The sequence below is a fragment of the Oncorhynchus mykiss genome, chromosome 21, assembly GCF_013265735.2.
Source record: "Oncorhynchus mykiss isolate Arlee chromosome 21, USDA_OmykA_1.1, whole genome shotgun sequence".
Taxonomy (NCBI): domain Eukaryota; kingdom Metazoa; phylum Chordata; class Actinopteri; order Salmoniformes; family Salmonidae; genus Oncorhynchus; species Oncorhynchus mykiss.
The window spans coordinates 23,908,848-23,936,559 of record NC_048585.1 but is presented as its reverse complement, the minus strand read 5'-3'; the positions used below and the strand labels follow the sequence as shown (position 1 = coordinate 23,936,559).

The window sequence follows — 27,712 nt, the reverse complement described above, 5'->3', positions numbered from 1 at the left end:
TACTTTTAATGTACGTAGCAGCACATGTTATGGTGTTTTATTATGTATAGGTATGTGCAAAGGGGTGCTTAACTCAAAGCAAAACAAAAGCTAGAATAACTGAACAGGCATGGTCGGTCGCACAACACAAAATACAAATTTACAGGAAAAAGTACAGCAAAAATAATGGATTCTACTTTTACACTTAATTTACAAAATATAATAAACTTTGTATAAAAACGTATATATATTCAATATCTATCTTCAATTGAAGATGTTTCCCATTTTTCTTTCTTAAAAAAAGAACAGTCCTCACTGTTAATATCTCCTCATATAATTTTTCAGCATTTTGTAGGCACAATGCATTATCCTTTTACATTCAAGCGTTGCACATTTGCAGTGTCCATCACTGAGAAAGTGTCCATTCACTGAGGTAGTATTTTTTGGGGGCCACCATCATAACGAAGAAAAACTCAAAGGAATGTCAGTTTGTTTGAACGCACATATTCAGCTATGTGCTCGACCTTGCTGACTAGTAGCAGTCCTGTTGAGATCATATGGTTGTTCATAGATATTATTGCCTCTCTTTTCCGATTCCGATTTAGAATTCTTTGACTGCACGCTGTTCTTGTCTTCCTCGCGTTCCGAGTCTTTGTCCAGGGCTGCGTAGGGATTCTCGTGTAGCATCATGCTGTTGTGCAGGGCCAGTGGCGGTGGTCCAAATCCGGGATAGAATTCCTGTTGAGGCCTCCAGGGGGCTTTCCCAAACGTTCCTGCGAGAGGGAAAGACGGAGGGAGATACAGGGTAAAGCCTGAGACATTCACATGTTGTGCTAGTTGTCAAGAAAATGAATATTCAATAAATCACTTACTAATTGAGTGAATTACATTTCTGAGTGTGCTTGACTTGACCCAAAAATGTGCTTGACTTGACCCAAATCCATACATAGAAATGTCCTCAGACATACCCATCCTCAGAAATACCCATCCTCAGACATACCCATCCTCAGACATACCCATGAAAGTATTGGAGGAGGAGAGCCTTGTCTCCCGAGGTCGGCCGTACTCGCTTCCATCTCCCTCGTCCATGGAGGGGGGGCCCTCGCCCTGTAGGTGGGGTGGCCCGTGGAAGCTGCTGCTGTTGGGCATCTGCATCAGCACACTGGGGCTCCCGTGGTCAAAGGGGTCCTGGAGGGCCCCGCCACATGGATAGTAGTCTCTCCTCTTGGAGCTGGTCAGGCTGCCACTGTAGGAGTCTATGCAGATGGGCCGCTGGTCCATAGCACAGCCTGTGCGGGGGTTACAGTGAGCCATGGGAAATCAGATCAGTATGACAGCAGCACATGATGATATTGTTTAATTTAGGGGAAAATACTTACTTATGCTACATTATTAAAAAAATATATATCTGTTGCACCAACCTGTGAAAGCCTCTGAGGGTTCTCCGGTGTACATGTTGCCTCTCCTGAGGAGAGAGCTGATGGGTCCTTGGTAATGGCAGAGCAGGGGATCTATGGCCGCCTCCATGTCCGCTTCACTTCCTGTGTCTAGCTGACACAGACCTGTACGAGTCACATGACACATTAGTAACGCATTGGTACTTGCCTCAAATTACGTAAACTATTCCAATATGTATTCAAGTGAAACAATACACATAGAAAAATGCTCAGAATACAGTTGACATAAAAAGTCCCCATGCATTTCCAATGAAAGAGCTCCTCTTCTACCATTCATGTCTTTAGGCTGCATGTAGAATCCACTCATGGAGGAAGCCATGAACTGGTGGTTGCCACTGCCACTCTCTGAGGGGATATAGCCGTCTTGTCTGTCGGCCAGCGTGCCCTGAGAGGACAGGTAGCTGGGGATGTCTGCAGGCAGGTTGGTCTCGTCTGCAGGGAAAACACCAGGGAGGGAAAAGTCTCAGAAATGTTTTCATAGAGAAATACAATAATTATAATAATCTGTTCACGGCAATGGTCTGTGTCTGATTCATTTCAAAGCATTCGTAAAAGGTGTGGTTTTAACAACATGCCAGCCAAAGTATGTGGAGCTGGAGCCCAAAACTCAAACTCCCCCAAAAATTTTATTTTCTGTTTGAAGGAGGAGGCAACATGGGCATGCAAGTACTGAACTCCTCAAAACCAATCCCGTGCTGACAAAATAAAATGACACCCTCTCTTCACCTGTGTTGGTGACGCTGCAGTCCTCGTTGCGCCGACGCGTATGGTAGATGATGACCACCCAGACCAGCGAGGTGCCCACCACGCAGCACACCACCGCGATGATGACGATGCCCACCGTGGTCCAGCCGTCCTCGTCGGAGCCTACGCCTCCCGAGGCGCCCACCCCCACGTCACAGTTGGGGTTGGGCAGTACGGCTAGGCGCACGTTGCCCCGCTGGGTGCCCAGCGTGTTGGACATCTCGCACGTGTACATCCCGGCATCGTCCTCCGCTGCGTCCACGATTATGAGCAGCTGGTTGCCGGCGGCAAAGAAGTGGCGCTCTGTGACCACAAGGGGGTTGTCGTCTTTGGTCCAGTTGAGCCTGGGGGAAGGGCTGCCACCGGCAATGCACTGGAGGACCGCAGTCTCCCCTTTGGCCACGGTGCGGTCCATGAGAGGGCGCAGGAAGGAGGGAGTTTCTGGAGGAGAATGGGGTAAGGGGGAGTGTTAGCTGCCTTACAGTCTCAAAACGCCTTATTTATATGTCGATTTGTGGGGGAAAACACTCATGGAATACCATAAAATAAAATTGATCTGTGTCAAAATGAAGCGGCGCCCACATATAAATGCAAAGTTCTTTGACAGCAGGTGAAAATAGAAATAATAATTCTCACCTAGCACAGTTAGCGTAGCGTTAGCTGATATGGCTCCGGCGGTGTTCTGGGCGGTGCAGCTGTACAACCCGATGTCCTCTGTCTTCACATCCACGATGAAGAACACATCGTCCTCAGGCATCACATGCATACGGCGCTCCCGGGCAGCGGGGAAGTCCGTGCCGCCGTCTTTCTGCCAGGCGATCTGCGGAGACGGGTGACCCACGGAGGCACACTCCAGTCTGGCCGTGGCACCGGCCCGGATGCTCAGGTCCATGGGCATCTTGGTGAAGGACGGAAGCACTGGAGGGACAAAAAGGGATGGACATTTTATTTGACATCTAACGGAAGCACCACTTCAAGACGAACATCAAAATCAGTACCAGTAGGTTATTTAACTTACTGTTGACAGTGAGCTTGGCCTTGGTGGAGTAGGAGGAACCAAAGTGGTTTGAGATGACACACTGGTACTTCCCCTCGCTGGTGAACTCTACACTGCGTAGCTGCAGTGTGGTGGTGTACTCTGTAACCTCTGTTTCACGGCCTTGGCCTCCCCCCTGGGCTCTGAGGTGTGCCTGGTTGTGGATTTCAGCGTCATTCAGGACCTCATTGTCCTTCTTCCAGGCAAAGGTCATGGGTGAGTCGCTGGAGCTGGCCGCCGAGCACACGAAGGTGACGTTGGCGCTTTTGATGGCCGACTGGGTCTCAGGTTGCACCGTGATCTGAGGTTTGGGGAAGTCGTCTGGTTGGAAGACAAGAGGGGAAAACATTAGTTTCCATTTGATGTGAATGGGGCTAAACTCAAATTGACATTCATTTTGAGGCTAACCAGTTTTTGTTTAAACCGTGATGGTCGACAAACAGCTTAAATATGGAAATTATACTATTTCATCCGCCAAGATTCAAACTACCTGACTGGAGAAATGTTGAAAGCTCAGAAGGCAAAGCACCTCAGCTCTAATAGTAGTCATTACTTAAAGAAACTGATCCCAGAAATTCCTCAACAATTATTTATTTTCTCCCTGCTCTCTCTGACTCCACCCGGCCAAGCTGTTAATTCACTGAGTTTCCACATGGTCCCATTACAATGCTGGCTCCATCAGAGTGTCCATGAGTTGAAGGAAAATATGGAACAATCTGGGTCAGTTCATAAAATGGAAAACCTGTCACGGCTAAATGGTTGTTTTTAACAAGGGCTACATTAAGAGGCTTGTGTGTGTGTGTGTGTGTGTGTGTGTGTGTGTGTGTGTGTGTGTGTGTGTGTGTTTGTGTGTGTGTGTGTGTGTGTGTGTGTGTGTGTGTGTGTGTGTGTGTGTGTGTGTGTGCGTATGTGTGCGTATGTGTGTGTGTGTCAGTCACACTCACCACACACAAAGTCCTCCTGTCTGACGGTGAACACGCTCTTGCCCTTCAGCATCAGGGGATGGGCACAGCTGGCGTTCACGTAGGGCAGGAAGGTCTGCTCCGCCACCCACAGAGGAAACCACTTGAGCTGGCAGTCACACAGCAGGCTGGATGTGTTCAGGTGCCTGGGGAGTGGGGGGGGGGGGGGGGGGGGGGGGGGGGGGGGGGGGGGGGGGGGGGGGGGGGGGGGGGTACTGCATTAGAGCCAGGAATCACAAGAGAGACCCAGCACAAAGATGATCCATAATACTTGAGCAATTTTATAGTCGTTCCATTTGAAGATAATCACTTTTATCAGTATAGGTGCTTTTGAAGTAATCGTCTATGGCGGATTCTTCCTTTCCTCAGTTAGTCCAGAACAGTGACTCTGGTCTAAAGGCATTGCAGAATATGAATACAGTGTGACTGAACCCAGAGATACTTACAGTTCCTCAAGCTTCTTCATCTGCACAAAGGCATTCCCTTGGACTGACATGATCGCATTGTTACTCAAATCTCTGAGGAGGGGAGGGAAGAATGGATGGATCAGAACCATGGGAATGCACACAGAAAGATGGCAGACTTTCCCCTCCGTCTAGGTCTATCTGGAGGAAGACTGCTAAAAACTTCAATAATCAGAGAGAGAGAGAGGGAAGAAAAGGTCTTGAGAACAATAGAAATCTGGGCAGCACCGTGCTTTGTTAATCAAGAGGGGCCCGACTTCAGCTCCTTTGAGCTCAGACACGACTGGGAAAAAAAGTTAATTACAATCAAATGCAGCTGTTTCACAGATAGAAAAACACACACAGATGTGCACATACACACACACACTTGTACACAGAAAGCTGCACACATGAGCACAAACACACAGGCGCTCACACATACACACACACACTCTTCTCGCCATGCCTAAGCAGTTAGTGATCAATAGTCTCCCCACATTTGGAGGTGGTGAATACCAGACAGCTCTGTTTTTCATCAAAGTATGGACAAGAAGCAGGGACAAGAAGCAGAGACAATAAGCAGAGACAATAAGGTTGTGTGGTTCTCACTAACAGGCGTTGTTTCTCATGGTTATGAATTCTCCCATATTTAGTTAACAGCTTTAGGACAGTTGAGACAGACGGACGAGGATATTGATTTGAAGGTCAACTCACAGGTGCGCCAGTGTGTCCAGACCAGAGAACGATTTCTTGGTCACCGAGCGGATTTGATTTCCTTGAAGGAACCTGAGAAAAGTATATTTGAGTTTTCATTCAAATAGAGTCATTTATTTTATGATAAGAAGCAAATACTCCCAGTTAAAATCTGTTCCCATGGTCCATTTTATAGTTTCTAATCTATCTTCTGAAAACCAACAAGTTAGAAGACAACGCCAAGGTAAAGTCAAGCCTACTCACAGTTTCCTCAGTTTGTCCAGAGCAGAAAATGGTCCGTTCATATCTTCAATGGTCCAGGAGATTTCGTTGTTCTGCAGATCTCTATTTCCAGAGAAACAAAGACAAACCACGTTGTAAAAATCCACACCCAGAAAACAACTGCACTTATTATAGTCTTAGCAAACCTTGGAGCGGCTCTGCGTTTCGTCTGAAGGACGAGAAAGAAGTCAAAGTCTTTACATTTGTATTCAAAGTGGTCCCATCACTGGAGGATGTTTCCTGTTAACTTCGAGGTTTTTAACATTTTTGTGATGGTTTCTCCGTGTCTCGCAGCATAATACTGCTTCATATGCAATACAACGTGTTTAACAGGGAGGAACTCAAACCCACACGTTGGTGCTACTAGATTTAGTGAAAAATTATACATTTTTAGTAATGAGTTTAATGGCTGAGGAATTATTTTTTATTTTTTTCCCATACAGAACAAGGACATGTAGAAAGAAAGAGGGTAGATGTCACCCCCCCCCCCCCCCCCCCCCCCCCCCCCCCCCCCCCCCCCCCCCCCCCCCCCCCCCCCCCCCCCCCCCCCCCCCCCCCCCCCCCCCCCCCCCCCCCCCCCCCCCCCCCCCCCCCCCCCCCCCCCCCCCCCCCCCCCCCCTCTCAAATGTTGATAATTTATTGTTCAGGGCGCTTCCCTCCTTTTCCAAAACAACAAGATTATTTTTTTTGCCGAAATGAGACTGTAAGAGATTAGTTGTTTTGGGGGGTTGGTTAATCCGTTTAGGGACTCAGACACTCCCAGGATTATCAGAAGCGGGTCTGGGTCTATTGAAGTCTCCAAAACTTCAGAGAGGATCCCAAAAGTTCCACACCGATAACCATGCAAGCTAGAGCATAGGGCAAAGCAGTGGAGTAGTGTACCCTGCGTAGCCTGACATTTATCACACATGTATCAGGAAATATCCTATGCAGTTTAGTTTTGGAATAGTGTAATCTGTGTAATACCTTGAATTGTATGAGACGATGTCTGGAATTAATGGAGCATGTGTGGATATACTCCAAGCTCTCTTCCCAGTCTGCCACCAAAATGTCAGTCTCTAGTTCTTCCTCCCATTTTGCCTTAATGGCATCTGTAGAAGGTGTGCTAACAGATTGAAAAGCATCATATAGAAGCGATATCAGTTTCCTTCCATCTTGGATTTACAGAGGCGTTTTTTTACCTATCCTGTGTATTTTATAATCCCAGATTAATGGATTGATAATTGAGTCCAGTTGTTTGTGAAATAATTTAGGTATGAATAGTGGGATGTTCTGGTATAGGTAGGTAGATCAGTTGTGGGAGGAAGACCATTTTAATGGCATTAATTCTTCCGAGCAGAGAAATTGGGAGTTTGCCTTGAGTTTTTGCATCAGAGAGGGGAAATTCTCTTTAAATAGTAAGGAGTATTGTTTGGTAACTACAATTCCTAGGTAGGCACATTTTTCTGAAGACTTAACTGGGAGATGTTCTAGCCACGAGGTGTTTTGCAACTTTATCCTTCTTATGTATAACTGTAATGAACGCTTCATCCAAAGTAGATGGGATAGCTCCATCCTCATTGGCCTGAACCAACCAATTCTGGAAGTTAGAATATTCCTGGTTCAGGGCAGGGGTTAGGATCTGCTAGATGTATATAGAGTCTCATAAAACTGACATCATTGATGTCTTTGGGGGAAGAGAGTAATTCCCCAGATGCAGATTTAACTTTGTGAATCATTCGGTCACTCACATTTTTTCGAAGTTGTCTGGCGAGTAATTTGTGTGGTTTGTCACCAAACTCAAAATAATTTTGCTTGGCATAGAGAAAAGGTTTTGCTATTTTTGATGAGAGAATCTAATTATATTGCAATTTTAAATAAAACTTATGTTTCTCCATAGATGGATGGATAGCATTCTCCCTATCCAGTAAGTGAATTTGTCAGTGTTTTCCATAATAATGCTGGGGAAGTCTCTGTGTTGTCGTTGGTATCAAAGAAACATTTAATTTGGACTTTAAGATGTTCACAGAATGTTGGTTCTGTGAGGAGCTGAGGATTCAACCTCCAGACCCTCTCGTTTGGTACAATGTCACCCAATCTCAGGGAGAAGGTGAGTGGACTGTGGTCCGAGATTATAATATCATGATACCTCACATTACAGGTATAGGGAAGTAGTTTAGCATCAACCAAAAAGTAGTCAATTTGAGTGTAAACATTGTGAACATGAGAGTAAAAGGAGTATTCCCTACCCGTAGGGTTAGCGATCCTCCATATATCAAATAAGTTCAATTTTTTTATGTAGGTATTCAAGAATTCGCTTGAATAGGAGGTAGGGGTTCGCCGGGTAGAGGATCTATCCAAATATTGGTCTAGCACACAGTTAAGGTCCCCTCCAATGACCAGGTTAGTATGGGAGATATCTGGAATCAGGGCAAGGACTCCTTTGAAAAAAAGAGGGGTTATCAATGTTTGGCCCATAGATATTTAGTAGAGTTACTGAAGTAGAGTGGATTTCTCCTATTACGATCACATAACGACCCTCTTTATCCGCAATAGTGGTTTTATGTAGAAAGGGAATTCCTTTCCGTACCAGAATCGCTGTGCCTCTCGTTTTGGCAGAGAAGTTAGAGTGATACACTTGCCCCACCAACCTACATTTAAGTCTGCTATGAGAGTTATTTTTCAGATGGGTTTCTTGCAAAAATATAATATCAGACGAGAGTGCTTTCAAGTGGGCTCGGACCTTGCCTCTCTTAATTGGTTCGTTTAAACCCTTGACATTCCAGGAAGTGAATGTAAGCCCCGCCCTCCTCTTGTTTGTCGTTCCTATGCATAACATGTAACTCAATAAAAAGGTAAGAAATCGCACCAAACCATCACGATCAGCATATGTAGCACCTACACCCGAGCAGTATCCAACCCACCCCTCCCCCATGCAAGCACCTTTACTTCCCACCCTGTTCCCCTAATTTCCCCAACACTCAACCCACATTTAACAGACATACACAAATAGGAGAGAAAAAAAGGAAAATAAAAATAATAAACACATTGTCTGGCCGATGCCAAAAAAGCACGGCGTGACCTCGAACAAGAGGTAAAACAAAAATAAAATCCCAACTATACGTTCACCTCTCACTATCCTATAACTTCTACTAACATATGAACTCAGGAGGCTCCCATGAATAAAGTGTTCAATTAGCATCTAATAAACCTAAACATAATAAGTTGCAACTTAAACATATTGCGCACTTAAGCGTCATCTTGGGTCAATCCCTGAGATAAGCAAGATATAGCATCACAAGATTATATTGCTAAGTAATGCCGGTCTAAACATAAACCATCTGCAACCAACATAGACAGCAGTACCTTTACATACTGTGGGTCAGAAGATCGGAACAAGGATTTTGCTAAATTAAACGTACCCCCCATCAAAAAATTAAAAAAAATAAGAAAAAGTATAGAAATACTTTTTTCCTTTTTAAGATTAAAAAAATAAATATATGTTTTACAATATACATGTACATACACATATTACACATATTCACATATACACACATACATATACACATCCATACACACCCACACAAAAAAATGCATATATAAAAATATATATTTAAAATATACGTATATACATCCATATGCACATATACACATACACACATACAAACAATCATACCCCCAGAATAACAATCTACACTAATTTAAAATATACACATACATAATTCTAAAATGCTAAGAGAAAATAATAATAAAGTACAGATAGTAATTATATGTACGCACACCTACACAGACACAAGAACTACAGAGGGCTGGTGGGAATCTAGTCGGGAGAGCGGCTCACGGCTAGACAAAGGCAGAACGGCACAAAACATAAACTTGCTAACCAGGTGTCTGCGTCTGCCCCTTCCCAGCCATCACCCCCAGTCCCCTGCAAGCAATAAATAAATGGTAATAAGAATAATGTAAGGATTGAAAAATAAATAACGAAACAAAACAAAAATGAGGGAATATAAGTATATCCGTCCGAAGGTGTCAGTGATCAAACCTGGAAGGCCTCCCAAATATGCATCGCTCTGAGCACAGCCGGGATGAAAGTGAACTTAACGTTAAATGAGAGCTCTGACCGCCATCCATTGGTCGGCTCAGCATCTTACATGTTCGGTAGCCCTTGCTGAGCCCGTTTAATACGGTGTCACCCATTATGGTATAGTATGGATTTGAGTCCATGAGTAGACCCTAACACACAATGACAAGGCACTCTAACCTGTACAGGGGATTGACGTCTATTCCCAGATAAACTTCTCTGCGTCCAAAACCGAGAGCCAAATCTTCTCACCGGAAGGCGGGGTAATTCTTAGTCTTGCAGGGAAGAGTAAGGCTGCGTGAAGATGGAGTTTGTAGAGTTTGGTCATGACATCTCTGTAGCCGGTGCGGTGCTTTGCCACATAGGGCTCATAATCCTCATATACACGGAATGGATGCCCTTTATGTGACAGGTTGCCCCTCATTCGAGCTTCACGCAGGATAAGATCCTTGGTCTTGAAACTGTGACAACAGATGATTACTGGGCGAGGACGTTGGCCCGGTCCAGGCACTGGGACAAGGGAGCGATGTGCACGGTCCAGCTGGGGATCCGAAGCCAAAACATCCGATCCCATTGCATCCTTCAATTGCTTGGTGAAGAAGTCAGTGGGGTGAGAGCCCGCCTCCACCCCCTCTGCCAGACCAACAACGCAAAGGTTATTACGTCTGGATCGGCCCTCCAGGTCGACCACTTTCACAGAAAGCCTCTGCACACTATCCTGCAATGACGTGCATAGCTTCTCTAACTCGAAGATCCTACCAGCGTTGAATTCAGAAGCTTTCTCAAGGTCCACAATACTCTGGCCATACGAAGCGACCATTCGAATGATGCTCTCGATTTTGGTGTCCAGTTCAGAAATAGTAGTATTAAGATCCTCAGCTATAGCAACACGTAGCCCAAAGCCCGGGTAAGTTCTGTAAGTGTCACGTTGTTGCCTGTGCCTTCCGCCATGTCTGTCTCGTTGTTTAGTGGGGAGTAGGCCTCCGCTGTGGATTTATTGTCCTTTGGTGGCTTATTACTCTGCATTTTCACATAGAAAGTTATAATCTTGTATAAGAAAGAAACGTTTGTTGTAAAAAAAGTGCCATAAAGTAGGTTAAATTAGATTATTTCGCAAAAAAGTTGCAGGAGCCTCTCACACAGCCGTTCACTCCAACATGCTAGCTCTGCCCCGGGGAATTAAAAAAAAAAACTAAATATCAAAGGGTTTTGAAAAATCTGAAATATCTTTCAAACTAACTGAATGTCATGTGCACACAGCAGTACATCATGTCTGTTAGAGATTTGCTGGACGTCTTCGCCCTTCCCCCACTCCTTCTCTCTCAAGTCTCTTTAAATACTTTCAAACAGCTAGTTTCCTCCTCTGCATGCCTGGTTACAAATGATTGGGGTTGAGGAGGGGTGGAGGGGGTAGAGGAGTGGGTTGTGGAGAGGGGCTGGGGGGTAAAGCCCTCTAAGCCACCCCAACTCCCCATCCACCTACCTACACACCTGCCCTCTGTTGACCTTTCACGCACAGTTAACATTTGGTTCCATTTAAGAGAGGGACAAGGGGCAATGTTATGGAGCCGGTCTGGAGATGGGGGATGGAGCGGTGGACTCAGTCTCACTCTGCTGGCTTGTTGAGGTTTTTATGCGTGTGGGGGGAGGGGGGGGGGGCAGTACGTTCAGCTATTTCACATACCGAAAACAAACAAGGCAGAATATTTCCACTCACGCCTCGATGAGTGTGGAGAGGGACAGGGAGCGAAATCCAAAAGGCAGGCAGCATCCGAGAAGTTAGCTAGCTGCTAATGTACTCTCATAGATGTGAGATAGAGCTTCTCTTATAGAACACAAAACAACGATAAAGTAGGCTGATGAGGCCTCCCGAGTGGAGTAGCAGTCTAAGGCGAGATGTCAATACAGACCCGGGTTTGATCCCAGGCTGTGTCGCAACCGGCCGCGGCCGGGAGACCCATGTGGCAGCGCATAATTGGCCCAGCGACGTGAAAGTTTGGTCGGCCAGGATGTCCTTGTCCCATTGCGCTCTAGCGACTCCTTGTGGTGGGCCAGGCACATGTATGCTGATTTCGGTTGCCAGCTGTACGGTGTTTCCTCCAACACATTGGTGCGGCTGGCTTAAGCGAGCAGTGTGTCAATGGCTCTCGACCTTCACCTCTCCCGAGTCCGTACGGGAGTTGCAGCAATGGGACAAGACTGTAACTACCAAAAGGGGTCAAATATATATTTTAAAAAGTGTAGACTGATGACTGTTATAACCATGTCACTGACGAGTTTAAATCAAGTTCATCCCTAAACTCTCATGAGCCTTGAGGCTTCTCAAACAACTTTAGGGGAAACTAAGAACCAGGATTAGTGATATTAACCATGGCTAATACACTCACTGCCAGTGGGACGTTGAAAATAAGTATTTAATGCTTCAGCACTATTATACAATAGAGCTGCCATCTCTGACAAGCAATTCAATGAAATGTAATTATTCAAACTTACAGCATCTGTAGGTGGGAGAGTCCTCGGAAGGCTCCGTCTGCGATGAAGCTCACACGGTTGTTCCCGATGTGGAGTTCGTCAAGCAGGCTGAGGCCCACAAAGCTGGACTCCTCCAGTCTTGTCAAGTGGTTGGACGAGATGTCCCTGTCGGGTGGAGAGAGAAGGAGCATCAGCATCACACAGTTCAAACCCCAAGGGCAAATGGAAAGGAGGGGGGGTAGAAATAAACAGTTGAGGTAGAGGATAAATTGGCCTCAGATCACTAGGAACGTGCACCAAATCTAGCCAGATAAGTCTGTGAATTACCAATAAGTACTTTGTAATAAGCATTAATAACCACTACTAAAACATATTATCTAATTATTATCAAGGCATATCCAGTAAAAAAAACTTTGGGTTATAGACTATTTTAAAAGTTTTGAAAGGTAGATTGTACCTCGCACCGCTGGTCTACTTTGTTTAACCGTATGCAGACAGTATAAAAAGTATTAACTTTGTACTAGAAATCCACAAACGCAAGCATCAGACGAAAAAACGAACAAACCAGGAAGAAGGCTATTTACCAAAGAGTGGCCGAAAAAGATCAGTCAACTGCCAATTTGGTTAACTCTCAGGTTCACTTGATAAGAGAAATGGGAAAAAAACAACAACTCCCCTTTCAGAAACCAACAAAACATGGCGGACTTAGGAATTGGCCAGTGCCATAAACAATGTTAACAACAAAGGAAACAATATGTCGCTGCAGACACTCTGGTTGTGAAATCCCCCCCTCCTTCTCCCCCCTTTCTCCCCTATAGACGTGATGAGGCATTAAAGGAAGGGGGCTATAGTGGCGGGGGTGAAGAGGGGGAGTAATACTTTGTCAGGAGACCTGCATTGGTGTTGGCACTGAGCACTAAGGGTGGAGGAAGAGAGGGGGGAGTGGAGAGTTGGAGACTGTGAGGAAGGTGGGCGAGAGCAAGGGAGAGAGAGAAAGAGAGAGGTGTTGGAAGTTCACAGTGTGAATAGGAGAGAAAGTGAGAGGGAAAAGGGAGGGAGAAGAAGAAAAATATGAAAAAAGGGTCACTCACAGCTCGCTGAGTTTCTGGCAGAACTCCCAGGCGTCAGGCCGGATCCGGCTGATGGCGTTGTGGCCCAGGTGGAGCTGCTGCAGAGTCAGCAGGCCGTACAGCCAGCCCTTACTCACCTCCGTCAGGTTGTTGTAGTCCAGCTGCCTGCAGGGACACACAGAGACATACAAACAGGGGTCAGTCATCAACATAGACATATAGACACACACAGACAGACAGAGATGAAGACGTATGTTAGCTTGGACTGATACCACACTGTATAGGCTATAGTCAACTATCGTTGTCTAGAAATACGGCTACAAATATGTATCAAAAGATGGTATGCAGACACTTGCACCCAGACACTTGCACCCATATGCTGTTAAATCCACCAATGTACACTAGTAAAAAAATACACACTTTCTTGCCACAGAGGACAGTTACTTACAGGACCTCCATGTTACTGAGGCCCCAGAAGGCTCCATCCATCAGGCGGCTGATACCGTTCCTCTGGATCTTCAGTGAGCGCAGCGCGTGCAGACCGTGGAACGTCAGGCCTTCCACCCTGCGCACCCGGTTCCTGTTCAGCTCCCTGCAGGTTGGACCACAACCAGACCGTAAGAGAACTGCAGCATCATTTATTCAGGGAAGGATGAAGAGTTCACTCAAGTCAAGAAGTGAGGCTGAAACGGAATCTAATTCATCCAAGAGAAGCCAAGAAGATGTCAATGACTGTTGGAAGAGTGGTCAAAGAGTGGTTGAATACGTCAACACACTGTCAATGAGTGCAGTCACAATGTGTTTTCAGGAAGTTCACAGAGCAGTCAGAGAAACATCAAAGAGTAGCGAAAAGTCGTGGACTGTTACACAACCGTTCAAAGAGCGGTCATAGTATAGTTTGAGGTCAACCCCAACAGCGCTTAAAGAGCGGTCATAGTATAGTTTGTGGTCAACCCCAACAGCGCTTAAAGAGCGGTCATAGTATAGTTTGTGGTCAACCCCAACAGCGCTTAAAGAGCGGTCATAGTATAGTTTGTGGTCAACCCCAACAGCGCTCAAAGAGCAATTGTCACTTACAGGTGCTGGAGGTTGGGGAGCTGGAAGATCTTGGCAGGGATGGTTGAGAGGCGGTTGCGGTTGAGCCTGAGGACCTGCAGAGTGCTGGACAGGTTGACAAAACAGCCCGTTTCCAAGGTGGAAATGCGATTGTTGTTCATGATACTAGAGGAGAAGAAAATACATAATGAGATATTGATCACATAATTAATTGCAAAGAGGAAAAATGACCAAACATTGTTGTACTTCCGCCAAAATTTTACTATTTGATCCAAACACTTGTCATGACGTTGGCTTTATGACAGTCATAAATACCTCTTCCCCCCCTTTTCCTCTCTCTACCCTACTGATGTTACATTTGCAAAACCCTTGGTTAACATAGAGATTCTGGGAACATCAGAAGGTGGGGGGAAAGTAACTATATTCTGGCTATATTCCGACCAATGGAACATATGCGGTGGTACTTAATGAATATGAGGTCAGTTCGGTTGTCATCTGAGACATTCTCATCAATGATAAGATGACATAAACTCTACAGTGGAAAGTCTACACATCAGAGTTATCGCATTCACATGGAATTGTTGTTCAATTTAAATGTTTGAATGTGAAATTATTCGTGTTGGGATGAAATGTGATTTTAGCTTCTATAATGTGAGATTTGGATTTTCATATGATAGGGCTCTGCTCAATCAGTGGCCCGCCCCTGTGAAGGGACATGGGCTATAAAACTCTTCAAACACGCCCTCCTCTCCCTTCCTATATAAGCCCTTGACGACAACATAACCTCCTGTTCCGAGGACGTGAGGACGACGGTCCGATGTCAGAATGGTTCAGATAATAACTTCAGAACAAAGCCAACATTAGCATGAGCTTTGAATTTCGAATGGTATGAACTTTGAACTCTTATTCACTACAGAAGTGATACCTCCTAGCCGTTGAGTTAGCAACAGCCGCTGCAAATGAGGGTTAGGAAGGAACAAACAGAGTATCCCGTCTATCACACAACGACGTTACTACAACGTACCCAATTGACCACCAGAGACATTCTTCAAAGGACAAAGGACTCGGTTGGGCAACACGGCCTTCCATCTACCACCAACCTACCGAAGCGCAGCTCAGAGTAAATATTTATTGCATTTTCCTTTTCCAAATGGGCGGTAATTTCGAATGCATAAGATACTGTATTTACGATAGCACAGCTTCGCCCTTTGTTCCTCAGTCTTCCCGCTCTTTCACTCAAACCCAGCCCCTTTTCTTTTGTGTAACAAGCTGTCATATCTGTTCCGCCCGCTAGGGACGTTCTCCTTTATGACGTAATTTGTAATCAAGTTATGATTTAAATATGTGTATGTGTAATTCTGTGTGATTAGTTAGGTATTTAGTAAATAATTAAACCCAATTTTGTATTGCTGATTCAACTTGTTAGCCAGGGTTCGTGCAGATAACTAAGAATTTACAACTTTCAGATGAGACTGAATTAAGATGACGATTAATATTGATTGCTATTGATGTAAAATATTTCTAGGTCTTTAAGAGTTTATTCGGAAGATAACAGCTCTATAAATATTATTTTGTGGTGCCCGACTCTCTAGTTAATTACATTTACATGATTAGCTCAATCAGGTAATATTAATTACGGAGAAATTATTTTATAGAATAGCATGTCATATCACTTAATCCGGCATAGCCAAAGACATGACACACTTATATAGTATTCTTGGACGGAGTTTAAGCATGTATTTTAGTTAAAAAGTCCAAACGGACGGACTCACAGGTTCTTGAGAGGCAGCGCAGGGAAGGAGTCAGCCTTGATATCCACTATGCTGTTATTGCTGAGGTCCAGGGTCTCCAGGCGTTGCAGGGGCCTCAGCTGCTCCAGAGAGATCTTTGTGATCCTGTTGTTTGCTCTGAAAACACAGATCGAACGGCTCCAATGAACGCTAGAAAATACGGTGTATTTTAACAACGCGGGTCACCAATCTAACGTTTCCAGACATACAAACACTCAGAGCAGTCAATTAGCAGGCGGTATTTAAAAATGACCAACCCTACCCCTGTTTTCCCATTATTATTATGTTAATATTATACATTTTTCCTAGAACATTGAGTCTCTCCCTGAACCATGAAAAATAACACAGTTCCCTGGTTGTCTAGGAAAGGGGGGAGGACGGGGCAATACTTGTGCTATCCAATGTCACTACTCATCTCAAAAGGTCAAAACAGCCGTTTGGTTTAGTGCTGTGTTATTTTGTTTATAAGGTAATTACTAACAAGGTATTTAAAAAAATAACCTGCCAATTACTTGGCTGATGAATACCATTCCCTCAGTGAAAGCATGCCTCAGCAGAGGCTGGCAATTTCCTGAGCTGCACGCCTCCTAAATTGCAGTGCAGGGACTGCTTAGTTATAAACAGTGTCTGTACAGAGCCGTCTTTGTGTATGGGCCTCGACGGGTAGAGAAAGGGAGAGCGAGGGAAAGGGAGAGTGAGGGAAAAGAGTAGGAATTCCCTCTAATACACCAGACTGCAGGCCCCATTTCAGTATTAATTGCAAGGCTAACATAACAACAACCCCCCCCCCCAAAAAAAAAATGATAACTTGCATTAACGCATCAGTTCTTAAATTTATCTTCTTTATGATACATGTTTTTTGTGCATTTTCCTTATACTGACCAAAGTGAATGTTAGCTTTTCCCTATACTGTGCATGCATGCAATGCACACGTCAACATACAGCCCTTTGGAGAAATGGATGAACATTGACATGGCTGAGAAGTACTGGTTTATCTGAACACTAGTACCCTTCAAGAAGCTGCCAATAAGAAAACGACAATGAAACGGACACACTGAACCAGCACTAGTCGAGAGCCAGACACAAAGTCTCAAACTGGCTCAGCTCTGCTGTACGCCTGGCCAAAGCGAGACTAAAAAAGCACTGAAGATACAATCAAGCGAGAAATTGAGCACAGTGGCAACATAGCTTCTCAGTCCATCATGAAGCCTCAGAAAGTGGGATCTGTGACTTGGACGGAGCAGTCATTTTCCACACATTTCCCTAAATCTGCCAGCCATCCATACCTCTCTTATGACTAGGCTCCCCACGTTGAGACAGTGACACCCCTTGGCAGCCTTACCACCAAAACATACAGAGGAAAACAGACGAGTGTGTCTGTCAGTCAGTCCAACCTGGAACAAAGGCAGTACCAGGAGGATATATGGATAGAGGCCCAGGGAGGAGAGGCTGATGGGGTTTCTGGGGCACGTAGGGGTAGAACCTGCCACAGCACGTCCCTCTGCCTAGCCTCCGTCAAGGCCAAGACTCAAAGCTTGGTTCTATGCCAACCGACTGTAAGAGTGTGGGGCTGAGGGTGGGGGTAGAGGGTAGGTTCTGGGAGGCTGAAACCCAATTCCCCTTTTTTCATTTTAAACACTCAGTCACTGCCTAAAAAAAATGATTTCATTTTTTTATTTTTATAATAACACAATTTAGGCAACAGCCACAGGCTGAGCTAGGTGCAGTGCAGCACACTACCCGCAGTAGAAAGGGTACAAGACAGCCTTTTGTGTGCAGATTTGCAAAGGACTTTCCACGCACCACGGCCTCTGTGGTCCCAAACAAAAGGGGCACACACCCCCTGGGCCTGGGTTTACATGTTCCCCTGACTGGTCGCTGAGAGAAGAGGAGAAGACGGGCTGCGAGAAAAAAAATAAAGAACCTGTATTTCCAGTTTTGTGGCGCCCCGGACTTCAATATATTTTGAGGGGAGGGGGCAGTTGGAAAGCAACTGTCAACGCTGGCTGCTCAGTCCATGTTCCTCTACAAAAGACGGACTGACCCTGGGGCCTGTCAGCTGGAAGGAGGTGTGATGTGGTGGTGATGATGATGATGATGAGTCCCTGGTCTTTGTACCCCAACCCCCTCTCCATTCCCCACACAGTAAACATCTGGCCAGCTGTGGAGCATCACCCTGAAGCCTAGACTCCACCACCAGACAACTCATATATGAACAAACCTTTTTAGCTTGAGTGCAAATGGGCCAGATACATCAAGGGTTCCGTTTAGCTGCATGTGATGCTAACCCTCAGCTAAGTTGTGGAGAATGAGCAGCCCCTCCATCGGAGAAGCCCCAAATACAACATGGTGTCTGTCCCAAGCTGATGTTGTTAATGCTTACTCTCTGACACACTTCCCACTTGAACCCAGTGTGCTGTTACAAACGAGCCTCTCGTATGGCTTTGAAAACTTGACATGACCCATATGGAGTATAAGAGTCCACAAAAAAAGTAATGTCATGGGAAGTACAAAGAAAGGGAAAGGAGGATACCTAGTCAGTTATACAACTGAATGCCTTCAACTGAAATGTGTCTGAATCAGAGACCGCACAAGTCAACGCCTTTTATAACCCTCATGGGGACCCCTATTTTGAAGGATGTGGTCAAGACCATCTGGCAAAACATGGACTACACACAGCAGAGGCCAGCCCTCTCCAGATAGACAGAGAGATAGGCTAGGTGAGGACCTACAGGAACTGTAATGGCTTCACTTGCTTGAATCTCAGAGACCACTGAGCAATTAATTGAACCCTGTTGTATTAACCTGTAAGTACAACATACTACAGAATCTCAACACCCAGCCAACTCTAACTTTAAACATTGTGGCAGATGAGGACTGTGATATCAACTGAGACTGTGCAGTTGAGGCTTGCAGGGATAGACGTGAAGGAGAACTTGGCTACGGTCCATTCAACAAAACAGTTTCTCTCCATCTTTCTCTACTCCCCTACATCTGCCCAGAGATCTAATGAGAGCTTTTGAAAGGCCAACCTAAACGCTGTGTACCGGAGAGTTCCATGTGCTTATCTGTTGATCTCCACCCGTCGGGCCAACTCCACGGACAAACAAGCGGGGCATTGTCCATTTAGACGGCACACACTTCAAATTTGTTTAACCAATTTTCTCACAAATAAGGTTACTGTGTTAATAGTTTCAAGACCTGCCTGTCATTCTTGTTTGGGTCTCTTCAGGTTCTCATTTTAACACACATTGTACACACACATCTCATTTTAACACACATTCAAATGTACGACCAGGTGAATTTAAAGCATCTATCAAACTGTGCTTTGTTTATTCATGAACTTAAGCAGGTAGCACATGCATGTCTCCCAACTTAAGGAAACTCCAAGCCTTTGGGTATAGTAGACAACTTAATAACTATTTGAATAGAAGGCGGTGTACCATACATTATTGGTAAGCTGATCCTAGATCAGCTGAAATGTGCTGCCAGACTCATTAAGTGTACTCTAAGGAATTTTATTGATATCAGTAAAAAAAAAAAGCAAACATTCAAAAAATAAGACCACACAGCAGCACATCTCAATTTGATTTACACTTGTGTCTAATTTGGCTGTTTTCGAGCAAATCTACTCCATATTTTTGGACTGAGTTGCCGTCACACTCTGAATTTGTTTATCTGAAGAAATATGACCTACATAAACAAGACCACAGTGTGAGACGATTATAGACAGGTGACGCTGCAACAGAAATGTTCCTTTTTGAATTAAAATGATCAAAAAATCCACATAAATTATAGCTAAACAGCAGAAGCAGCTGTCAAACTGATACACACATGCACAAACAAGTTACACCAAAGGCAGCAACACTCTACTTTTTAATAACGCAATGACATTGAATCAACAACGGAGGCTTCCTAATCCTGAACCCCCCTTTTTTTCTCTATTTAGTACAGTCTGATTTTTCCCTTCCATTCGCACATACTGGAGATTTTCTTCCCTTTCCTTCATTACTCTAGCCTGGGAGGGGAGTAAGGGGTGAAAAAGCCCCGGGGTATCGAATGCCACTTATTCAAACAGCCAGGCAGACATAGCGGCAGCTCTCGTCAACTTCCTTGACCCCACAGCCCAGAGTAAAAACAAACGGCAATAACCCTGCAGCTGGTAGTAATTGAGTCGTGATCATCTTAATTAATTGAACAATTTCCCAGGAATTTATGGTAGGGGTTGGGGGCTTAAACCAGATTGCTGTGAAACCACCTCTCGTTGAGTTTGGTGGGCTCTACAAATTATCTGGTGATTCCAGGGCTGATTAGGTATTTGGAGAAGACGGTTTGACGCAATCTCTGTGTATGGAAAAGGTTGGAACTGGTTGGAAGTTGGAACTGGAAAGAGCTTCATATTCTGCTTCTCTACCAATTTATTCTTTCTTATAAAGTGTTAGTTCTGTGGGTAACTAAGCTGACAGATATACCTGGATGTCTTGCTTACAAAGCTTTTGGCAACAAACATTGTAACTTTGTAACTCAATACTGCAATAACCTCAAATCTACTAAACCAGTGTTTCCCAACCCTGGTCCTCAAGTACCTCCAACAGTACACATTTGTATTGTAACCCTGGACAAACACACCTGATTCAACTGGTCAACTAATCATCAAGCCCTCAATTAGCAAGAATCAGGTGTGTTTGTACAGGGCTGTAACAGAAATGTGTACTGTTGGGGGGTACTCGAGGATCAGGGTTTGGAAACACTGTATGAAACCAACATTATAACTCTTTCTCTCATCGTTCAACCATGTTTCCCTTCAGGTAGACGTTGTGTATTATGTATCAGTTATAGCACTGTAGTTGATGCGGTCCTACTGCAACCTGACAATGTACAGGAACAAAGTTGTGATGATGTGTTAACTGTGTTATTAGCCATTTGGGTCAGATGCTAACGCAGCAGCCCTGCTTCTCATTACAGGCGCCAGTCTGAAAAATAAGTCATCTGATGGCTTCTCAAAACTCGGTTCTTTTTCCAATAGGAAATACCACACACATATTCTCCATCAATGATGCCAATACTAGCAACAAAAAGAAAGAGTGGGGAGAGGGATTTTGTATTTAAATCCCCCCCTCAGAGATTTTAGTTGCCAAGTAGACACTAAGCAATGCAACTGGCAATACTATGCACGCACCCACAGACACAAATGAACACACGTTGTGGTAAGAAAGTATGAAATGACCATTCCCAAATGCACATTGAGGATGACAACTAGGCTGGCTGACATACTTTGGAACATTCAACGGTGAAATCTATTGGAATTGTTCTCCTATTCATACATGATATGTTTCAATAAGCAACAGCAACCAAATATGCATCTTGAGTGGAGAATTGAGAGTAGAGGGGAATACTATTGTACAACTCCTAAAACCTCTGAATGTTGTCTGACGGATAATGTTTACAAGTTAAAAAATTCATCAGACCTACTGGAAATCAAACATACCCTGGTGTATACTGTATTTTGTTTTAGTTCCAGGTAATACCGCCAGCCACATCTGTGGCCTATAGGCTATACACCTAAAAGTCTGAAGACAAATTGACTAATAGCCGACTTCTGAATCCCCTTTGGCTGTTGGCTTCTTTCTCTGGTGTTACTGCTTGTCAAGTTCAGGCTTGATGAGCAATATGCCTCTTCTAGTTTTTGAGATGGATGCATTCTTGTGGGGGAGAAATGTCCTATCCGTTGATTTTGTGAGACATTGTGCCGGGGGAAAAGTTTGAAATCAATGCTTTGAAACCTCTGACACTGATGGGTCTATTTGTCTTTGAAAACACATGAAAGCCCCACATTGCTCCATCATGTTCTGGGGCCATCCTACTAGGAGTGTATACAAACACTCAACCTCCAGATGGATGAAATACCACACTATTCATACAGACTATCTATAACGGAAATGAGATGGACAGACAGAAAACTCTATTCTTACAGATCCTGGATCAGCACTTATGGAAACACTGGAACCACCTCTGGCGATTCCATTTTTAACGATGACATTCATTTTCAGACATGTGACTGACTTGTCTCAAACTGGCTGCCATGCCTGGGACAACCCAGTCTGGGAACCAACTCAGCCAAAAGGGGTTCCACCAAGGAGGGAGGAGCAGGGCTTAGCAGCTCTACACTGTTAACTAGTACTGACAACTCTGATGGGTGGGTTGGTGGGGGGAGGGTTGTTTCAAAAGTAATACTTACAGAATGAGGGTGGTGATGTTTGCCGCATGAGGGCCCAAATCAGGTACCGTCTCAAATTCATTGTTGTTTAGCTTTCTGTAAACACACAGGCACAAAGGTTGTTTGTCACATGTGGTGTGGAGGGAGAGTGTTTGTGACTGACGTTGTTTACTCTAGGAAGTACAGAACACAGAGTATACTTACATCTCACTTAGGTACCGCAGTTTCCTAAACACAGTGCTGTCGAGCGACTGCAATTTATTATGGCTCAGGTCCCTGTGAAGAAAGACGTTTGTTAGAGGAAAGTTGCACAACATGGAGGGCCGTTCACTTCACAACCAATCATATACTGGCCTTTCTGTTTTTAAACAGGAGACATAACTTGTCTGAGTGAGCCTAGCCTATACAGCTCCAACTGAAGTAATGTCGGAAAGCAACTGAGTCATTTTCAAAACAAACCACTGTATGCAAAAAAGTAAAGCTAACCAGCTTTAGGCCTAGTTTTGGCATAGCAGCCTTTTTTTTTAAACATTGAGAGAAAATCCAGCCAGACAAGCTCATGGATCCAATCCGCTCTTGAATCACCGAGCCAAAACAGACAACCAGCTAAGTTACGGAAGGGAGAGATTCAATTTTTTTTCTCCATTTTTAAGAGGGGGTGGAAAACATGCCTAGAGAAGCCTGCCTGTCCCAGAGTGTTATAAAGCTGTGGAGTTATTGACGCTGCTGTGCACGATCAACATTGTGGTGCCAGACCCCTTTTTTTGGATTGCCCCCCATCTGGAATCCATCAACTGGAGCTGAGAGGAGGGAGGGAAAAAAACGAACAACTGGTAATCTATTCACAATGCCGGGAAAGCGAGTTTCTAAGCCATTTTCTAGATCTGGCTCTGGTTTTATTCTTCAGCAAATAGTTTCTTCAACTCTTCAACAAGAGTTTTACTTCTCTCTCTGAAACTTTTTTCCCTTCCCAACACGCAGCTGTATGTTTTTGTTCCACTAATCGGGCCATATGGGAGAAGTGGAGAGGTGTAGTATCAAAAATGGCCAGATAAGCCCTGAGGGTTTCTGACACTTACACTTCCTTCAAAAATCCAGGTCCAGAAGTGGACCAGATTAAATCACTACAGCTTTGGCCTGTGTCTATTAGACTTGAAAATGTGCGCCACACATTTATCCGTGTCTGACGAGTGAATGAAACCAAGTTATCCATCCTCTTAGTAATGAGATAAGATAGACCTGCTGGTTCTTTGATGTGGTTATAAAGCACTTGGACTAATACAGATTCACAAGGGAAAATAGGTCATTGACTTCCAAACTGATAAAAGGCATACCCTTTCCCACCAGCTAAAGCTCTCACATTATAATCCAGAGCGCTTTCTCTCCTTATCTCTGAAGTGCCATAACATAAGGTCTTGATATCACACTTTAACTTGGATTTTTTTCAGTAGACACTGAAGCCCGTCTCGCTCATGTAAATCTGTGAAAACGTAAAGTTATTTTATAATGCCAAGTTATTCTAATAGTTAATCACGTCTGCTTTTAGTGAGGTGAGAACTGGCTGTGGATGGAATTGCCTGGTAATACAGCAATGTTGAGTGAGTCTCCTGAGAGTGCTTACCTCCTCAAATGCATATTATGCTACATTCCTATAAACCCTAAAAAACTTGGGAAAATTAAAACGTGTCTACATTTGAATTGTAAAACCTGTGCTCACTCACTGAGAAATCTGAAGCTCAAACTAAATGCTTCTCCCTCCCACATTCACTCCCTCCCTCCATCCATCCCTCCTTCCCTCGCTTTCGCTCTCTTTCAGAGAGTTTGTACGAACTAATCCAACAGTGGCTCCGTAATCAGTACCATCGGTGGCTCTGGAGATGCTAATTCAGCAGAAATAATGGGGTGCTGGAAAACAAAGGGCCGGGCAGTTTAAGATGTGCTGGAGAGACACTCGTAAATTAGCATGCCGGAGTGCAAAGAATTTTCCCCCCATGTGGAACTTTTTTCTCTCCCTTTTTGGTCAGTTACGAGGCTGTGCCTGTGTTTTCTGGCAACGTAAAATTTCCAGAGCAGGCAGCACACATTTTGTAAATGCCAAACAAACATTCTAACAGGGGACTAACTAGCCTAGCTGTGTTGTCAAATATGAACTAGAAAAAAACACAAGCTAGTAGTGAGGATATATCAACATGTCTGAATGGAAGCCAGGCAGGCAGACCTATGAACATCTGCTTATTAATACATGTTAAACAACTATTTGAGGCATTACCATGGGAGATTGGCCTGGAGTGCCTATGACTTCATTTGACATGATGTGTTTATTGTCTTAATAGCCCTGGGGCCTGAAGAACTTCTGAGCTCACATAATATGGAAAGGCCCAATGATGGTATCACCTCATAAACAAAAGGAAAACAATTGTCATTCAGCAGTTGGTCTCATCTAGGGCCTAGTGTAATGGACATCTGTATTCTGCATTAGCTCCTTATCATGATGTCACCTGATATTTACATGCTGAAAAAACAGTTGACCAACCTCTTCAGGTTCAACAAGTTGTCAAAATGAATTGTAATCAATTGTTTATGATGGCTTTTTATTCTCTTCGTTCATGGAAATTGTGATAGCTCCAAAATCCCAAAAGCCTGTTGAAAGTTCTCCATGAACTATATAACGTTGGCAAATTATTGTACCTCACTGCACTAACAACAAACTCAAAAGCAAACAGTACTACCAACTCACTAGCCTACTGATGTTGGCATGTCTTGTTGGGCCTAATGGGTGATTGGAAAAATCCTAATAAAAAAAACTCCATGCCGTAGGTAGTCCAACTAATGATTCACTAGTGTAGAACGACTGATAATGGGACATTGATGTACAAAGGTCATCAGTGTTATATATTTTTCTAAAACAGCCTGCTTTATTATTTACAAGACTGAGCTTCCCTCTTGTGCCTAAGGAGTATGGCTCACATATCCTATAGGTTTTCACATGGAATAATTGTAGGCAGTGTGACATTGCAAGAAATACGTTTGATTTAAATTACAGTGTAGTTCGAGTGCAAAATCCCTATTTCCTTGATGTTTACAGTATTTTTCTATATCTGAAATAACACCAAATGCTGCTAAGGAATGGTAAACAATGGGGTAAAGTGACCCAATATATCACTACATCTTTCAGAATTCGAAATTACCATAAATAAATATAAAGAAAACAATAACATAATTCTAAATGTGACAAACACGACGTTTATTCAGTAAATATCTTTATGGCTCAGTTGGTAGAACATGGCGCTTGCAACGCCGGGATTGTGGGTTCGAGTCCCACAGGGGGGCAGCAAGGGAAAAAGTACAAAAATGTATGAAATCGCTCTGGATTACAGCGTCTGCTGAATTACAAAAAAACGAAACGCTTGCACCTTGGAAAATGGAGTGGCCTGTCATTGCGAAATACTTTCTAAACAGCAAACCAGTCTTTGGGAATAAAAAGTAAGGATTTAGGACTGATTTCCCTTTCTTGTCGATGTGAAGGGAAATAAACTTTGCTTTCAAACGGTTTCATTATCTTCGAATCGTCAGTAAGCAACAACGTAACAAAGTTGGCAACAATGTAACAAATCACGTAATTCTCTGCATATATGTAATTTATCTATTCGAGTATTCCATTCATACACTTGTTGTAACTATGTTAAAACCTGTATCTATCAAATTACTCATTTCAAACATAGGTGTGAAAAGTAATTAAGATAGCTGTTCGTATATATGGGTAGTGAAGATAAAATGGCAAGTCAACAAAAGCTTTCTAAATTGACTTACAATTGTACGGTCCATTCGGGAAGATTTTCAGGAATTCCACGCCTTTTCAACCGACTGCAGTCCAACAGGTCTCCAAAACATGTGCATGGAGACGGACACGTCCTTGTGTTTTCATCATATCCAAGTATAAGTTCTATTCGGAAAAACAGTAAGAAAACGACCGCATACATCACAGCGTTGAGAGGCTGCATAGATGCGGACATTTTAGCCACACTGAAGTCCTACCCAAGTTTTAGAGAAAAGCGCGAGAAAATACAATGTAGTAAAAGTTACAACCCAAGGACAATGTTGTCCGGTTTAGTCCTTAAATCCAATTCCTCGACCGTATTCCTTTGACACTACGAACATGTAAAATATTTTTACGGGACCTAAACTTCTCCATACCTCTGTAAAAGTTTTTGCCTGTACTAGCATTCTTTTTGCTTTGCCCTCGTAGCAGCCACTACTTCCAAGGCTCCCAACAGCCTGCCCCTCTATTGGTTGTTGGAGTGATGCGCACCGGGAGGGGAGTGTAGATAGTAGGCCTATCTTTTAATTTAACCTTTATTTTACTAGGCAAGTCCGTTAAGAACAGATTCTTATTTACAATGACGGCCTACCGGGGAACTGTGGGCAAGAACGACAGATTTGTACCTTGTCATTTCGGGGATTCGATCCAGCAACCACCTTACAACTGTTCCAGTTGAATTTTATTCCAATTTTACACAACTTTGTTTACACCATAATGTTGATGACACAAACAGACTGCTTATTGTTTAATGGAGACATTTCACAGAAATATTTGCTCATGTGTATCAAAGACAGTCTTACCACAGATAAAACTAAGGTTTTTGAGAACGCATGGCCAAAGGTCATTTGTTTTTATGACTTATTACTGGTTGTAAATTCCCGAAAGCTTAACAATGTGTAATCTCTGATAAATGATTACATTAGCAAGATGAAGGATACTTTCCCCTCTCTTTGCTTATTACCATGTGAAATACAACAGGTGTAAAACAGTACAGTGAAATTCTCACCTTGAGAGCTCTTTCCAACAATGATAATAATATAGATAATAGAAAATAGAACATAAAATAAAAGTAAGAATAAAAACCACACAAGAACTACTATGAGAATTTAAGAAACTCCAGTGTCATTATTTATGACCATGTGAAAGACACATCATGACACTTCATGGCCCATTGTAATGTATCGAGCCTTCCTGTAGGCGGAGTGTGAAAGAGCAGTTTCCTGTAAATTCTATTTTCAGTTGTTTCTCTTTCGGCTTATCATTCAATCTCCCATGTTATTAGGTGTGACTGTGGACATACTGTAGGTGTACTTTGGCCAGGGTCTGATACCAGTTGGTTACATTTCCATGAATTGCAGTTCACTCCACTCCTTCAGGCAAAACAACCTGAATAATGCATGCTTCTAATAAGTCCTGATTGCTTGCAGCATAACTGACTCCATTTCCTCCCCCATTTTTGCCCAATTACACACAAAAAAACTCACCCCAATTTCATCCGAAAATTGCACATCCTCTTGTTATCCCAAATGGGCTCAATCTTTCCTTTTCCCCCAAAGTACCTCTTGTTTGGAAAATACATTGTATTAGCTTTTCCCCTCCAACTCACAATGAAAGTCATTAAGTTGAGG

The 27,712-nt window shown here is 43.8% G+C and overlaps 1 protein-coding gene across 1 annotated transcript; it reads right to left on the bottom strand.

The window, feature by feature from the left end:
* LOC110500082 (leucine-rich repeats and immunoglobulin-like domains protein 3) lies at window positions 1-26,555 on the bottom strand. The gene is made up of 19 exons (XM_036957362.1): window positions 26,075-26,555; window positions 22,469-22,540; window positions 22,286-22,360; window positions 16,030-16,164; window positions 14,279-14,422; window positions 13,650-13,793; window positions 13,223-13,366; window positions 12,153-12,296; window positions 5,579-5,659; window positions 5,336-5,407; window positions 4,625-4,696; window positions 4,161-4,324; window positions 3,199-3,537; window positions 2,817-3,098; window positions 2,163-2,621; window positions 1,707-1,868; window positions 1,401-1,541; window positions 996-1,268; window positions 1-752 (listed from the first exon to the last, which is right to left on the bottom strand). Exons 1-19 carry the CDS (start codon window positions 26,275-26,277, stop codon window positions 487-489), a joined length of 3,372 nt encoding a protein of 1,123 aa, XP_036813257.1. The 5' UTR covers window positions 26,278-26,555; the 3' UTR covers window positions 1-486.
* Window positions 26,556-27,712: the final 1,157 nt, after the last annotated feature.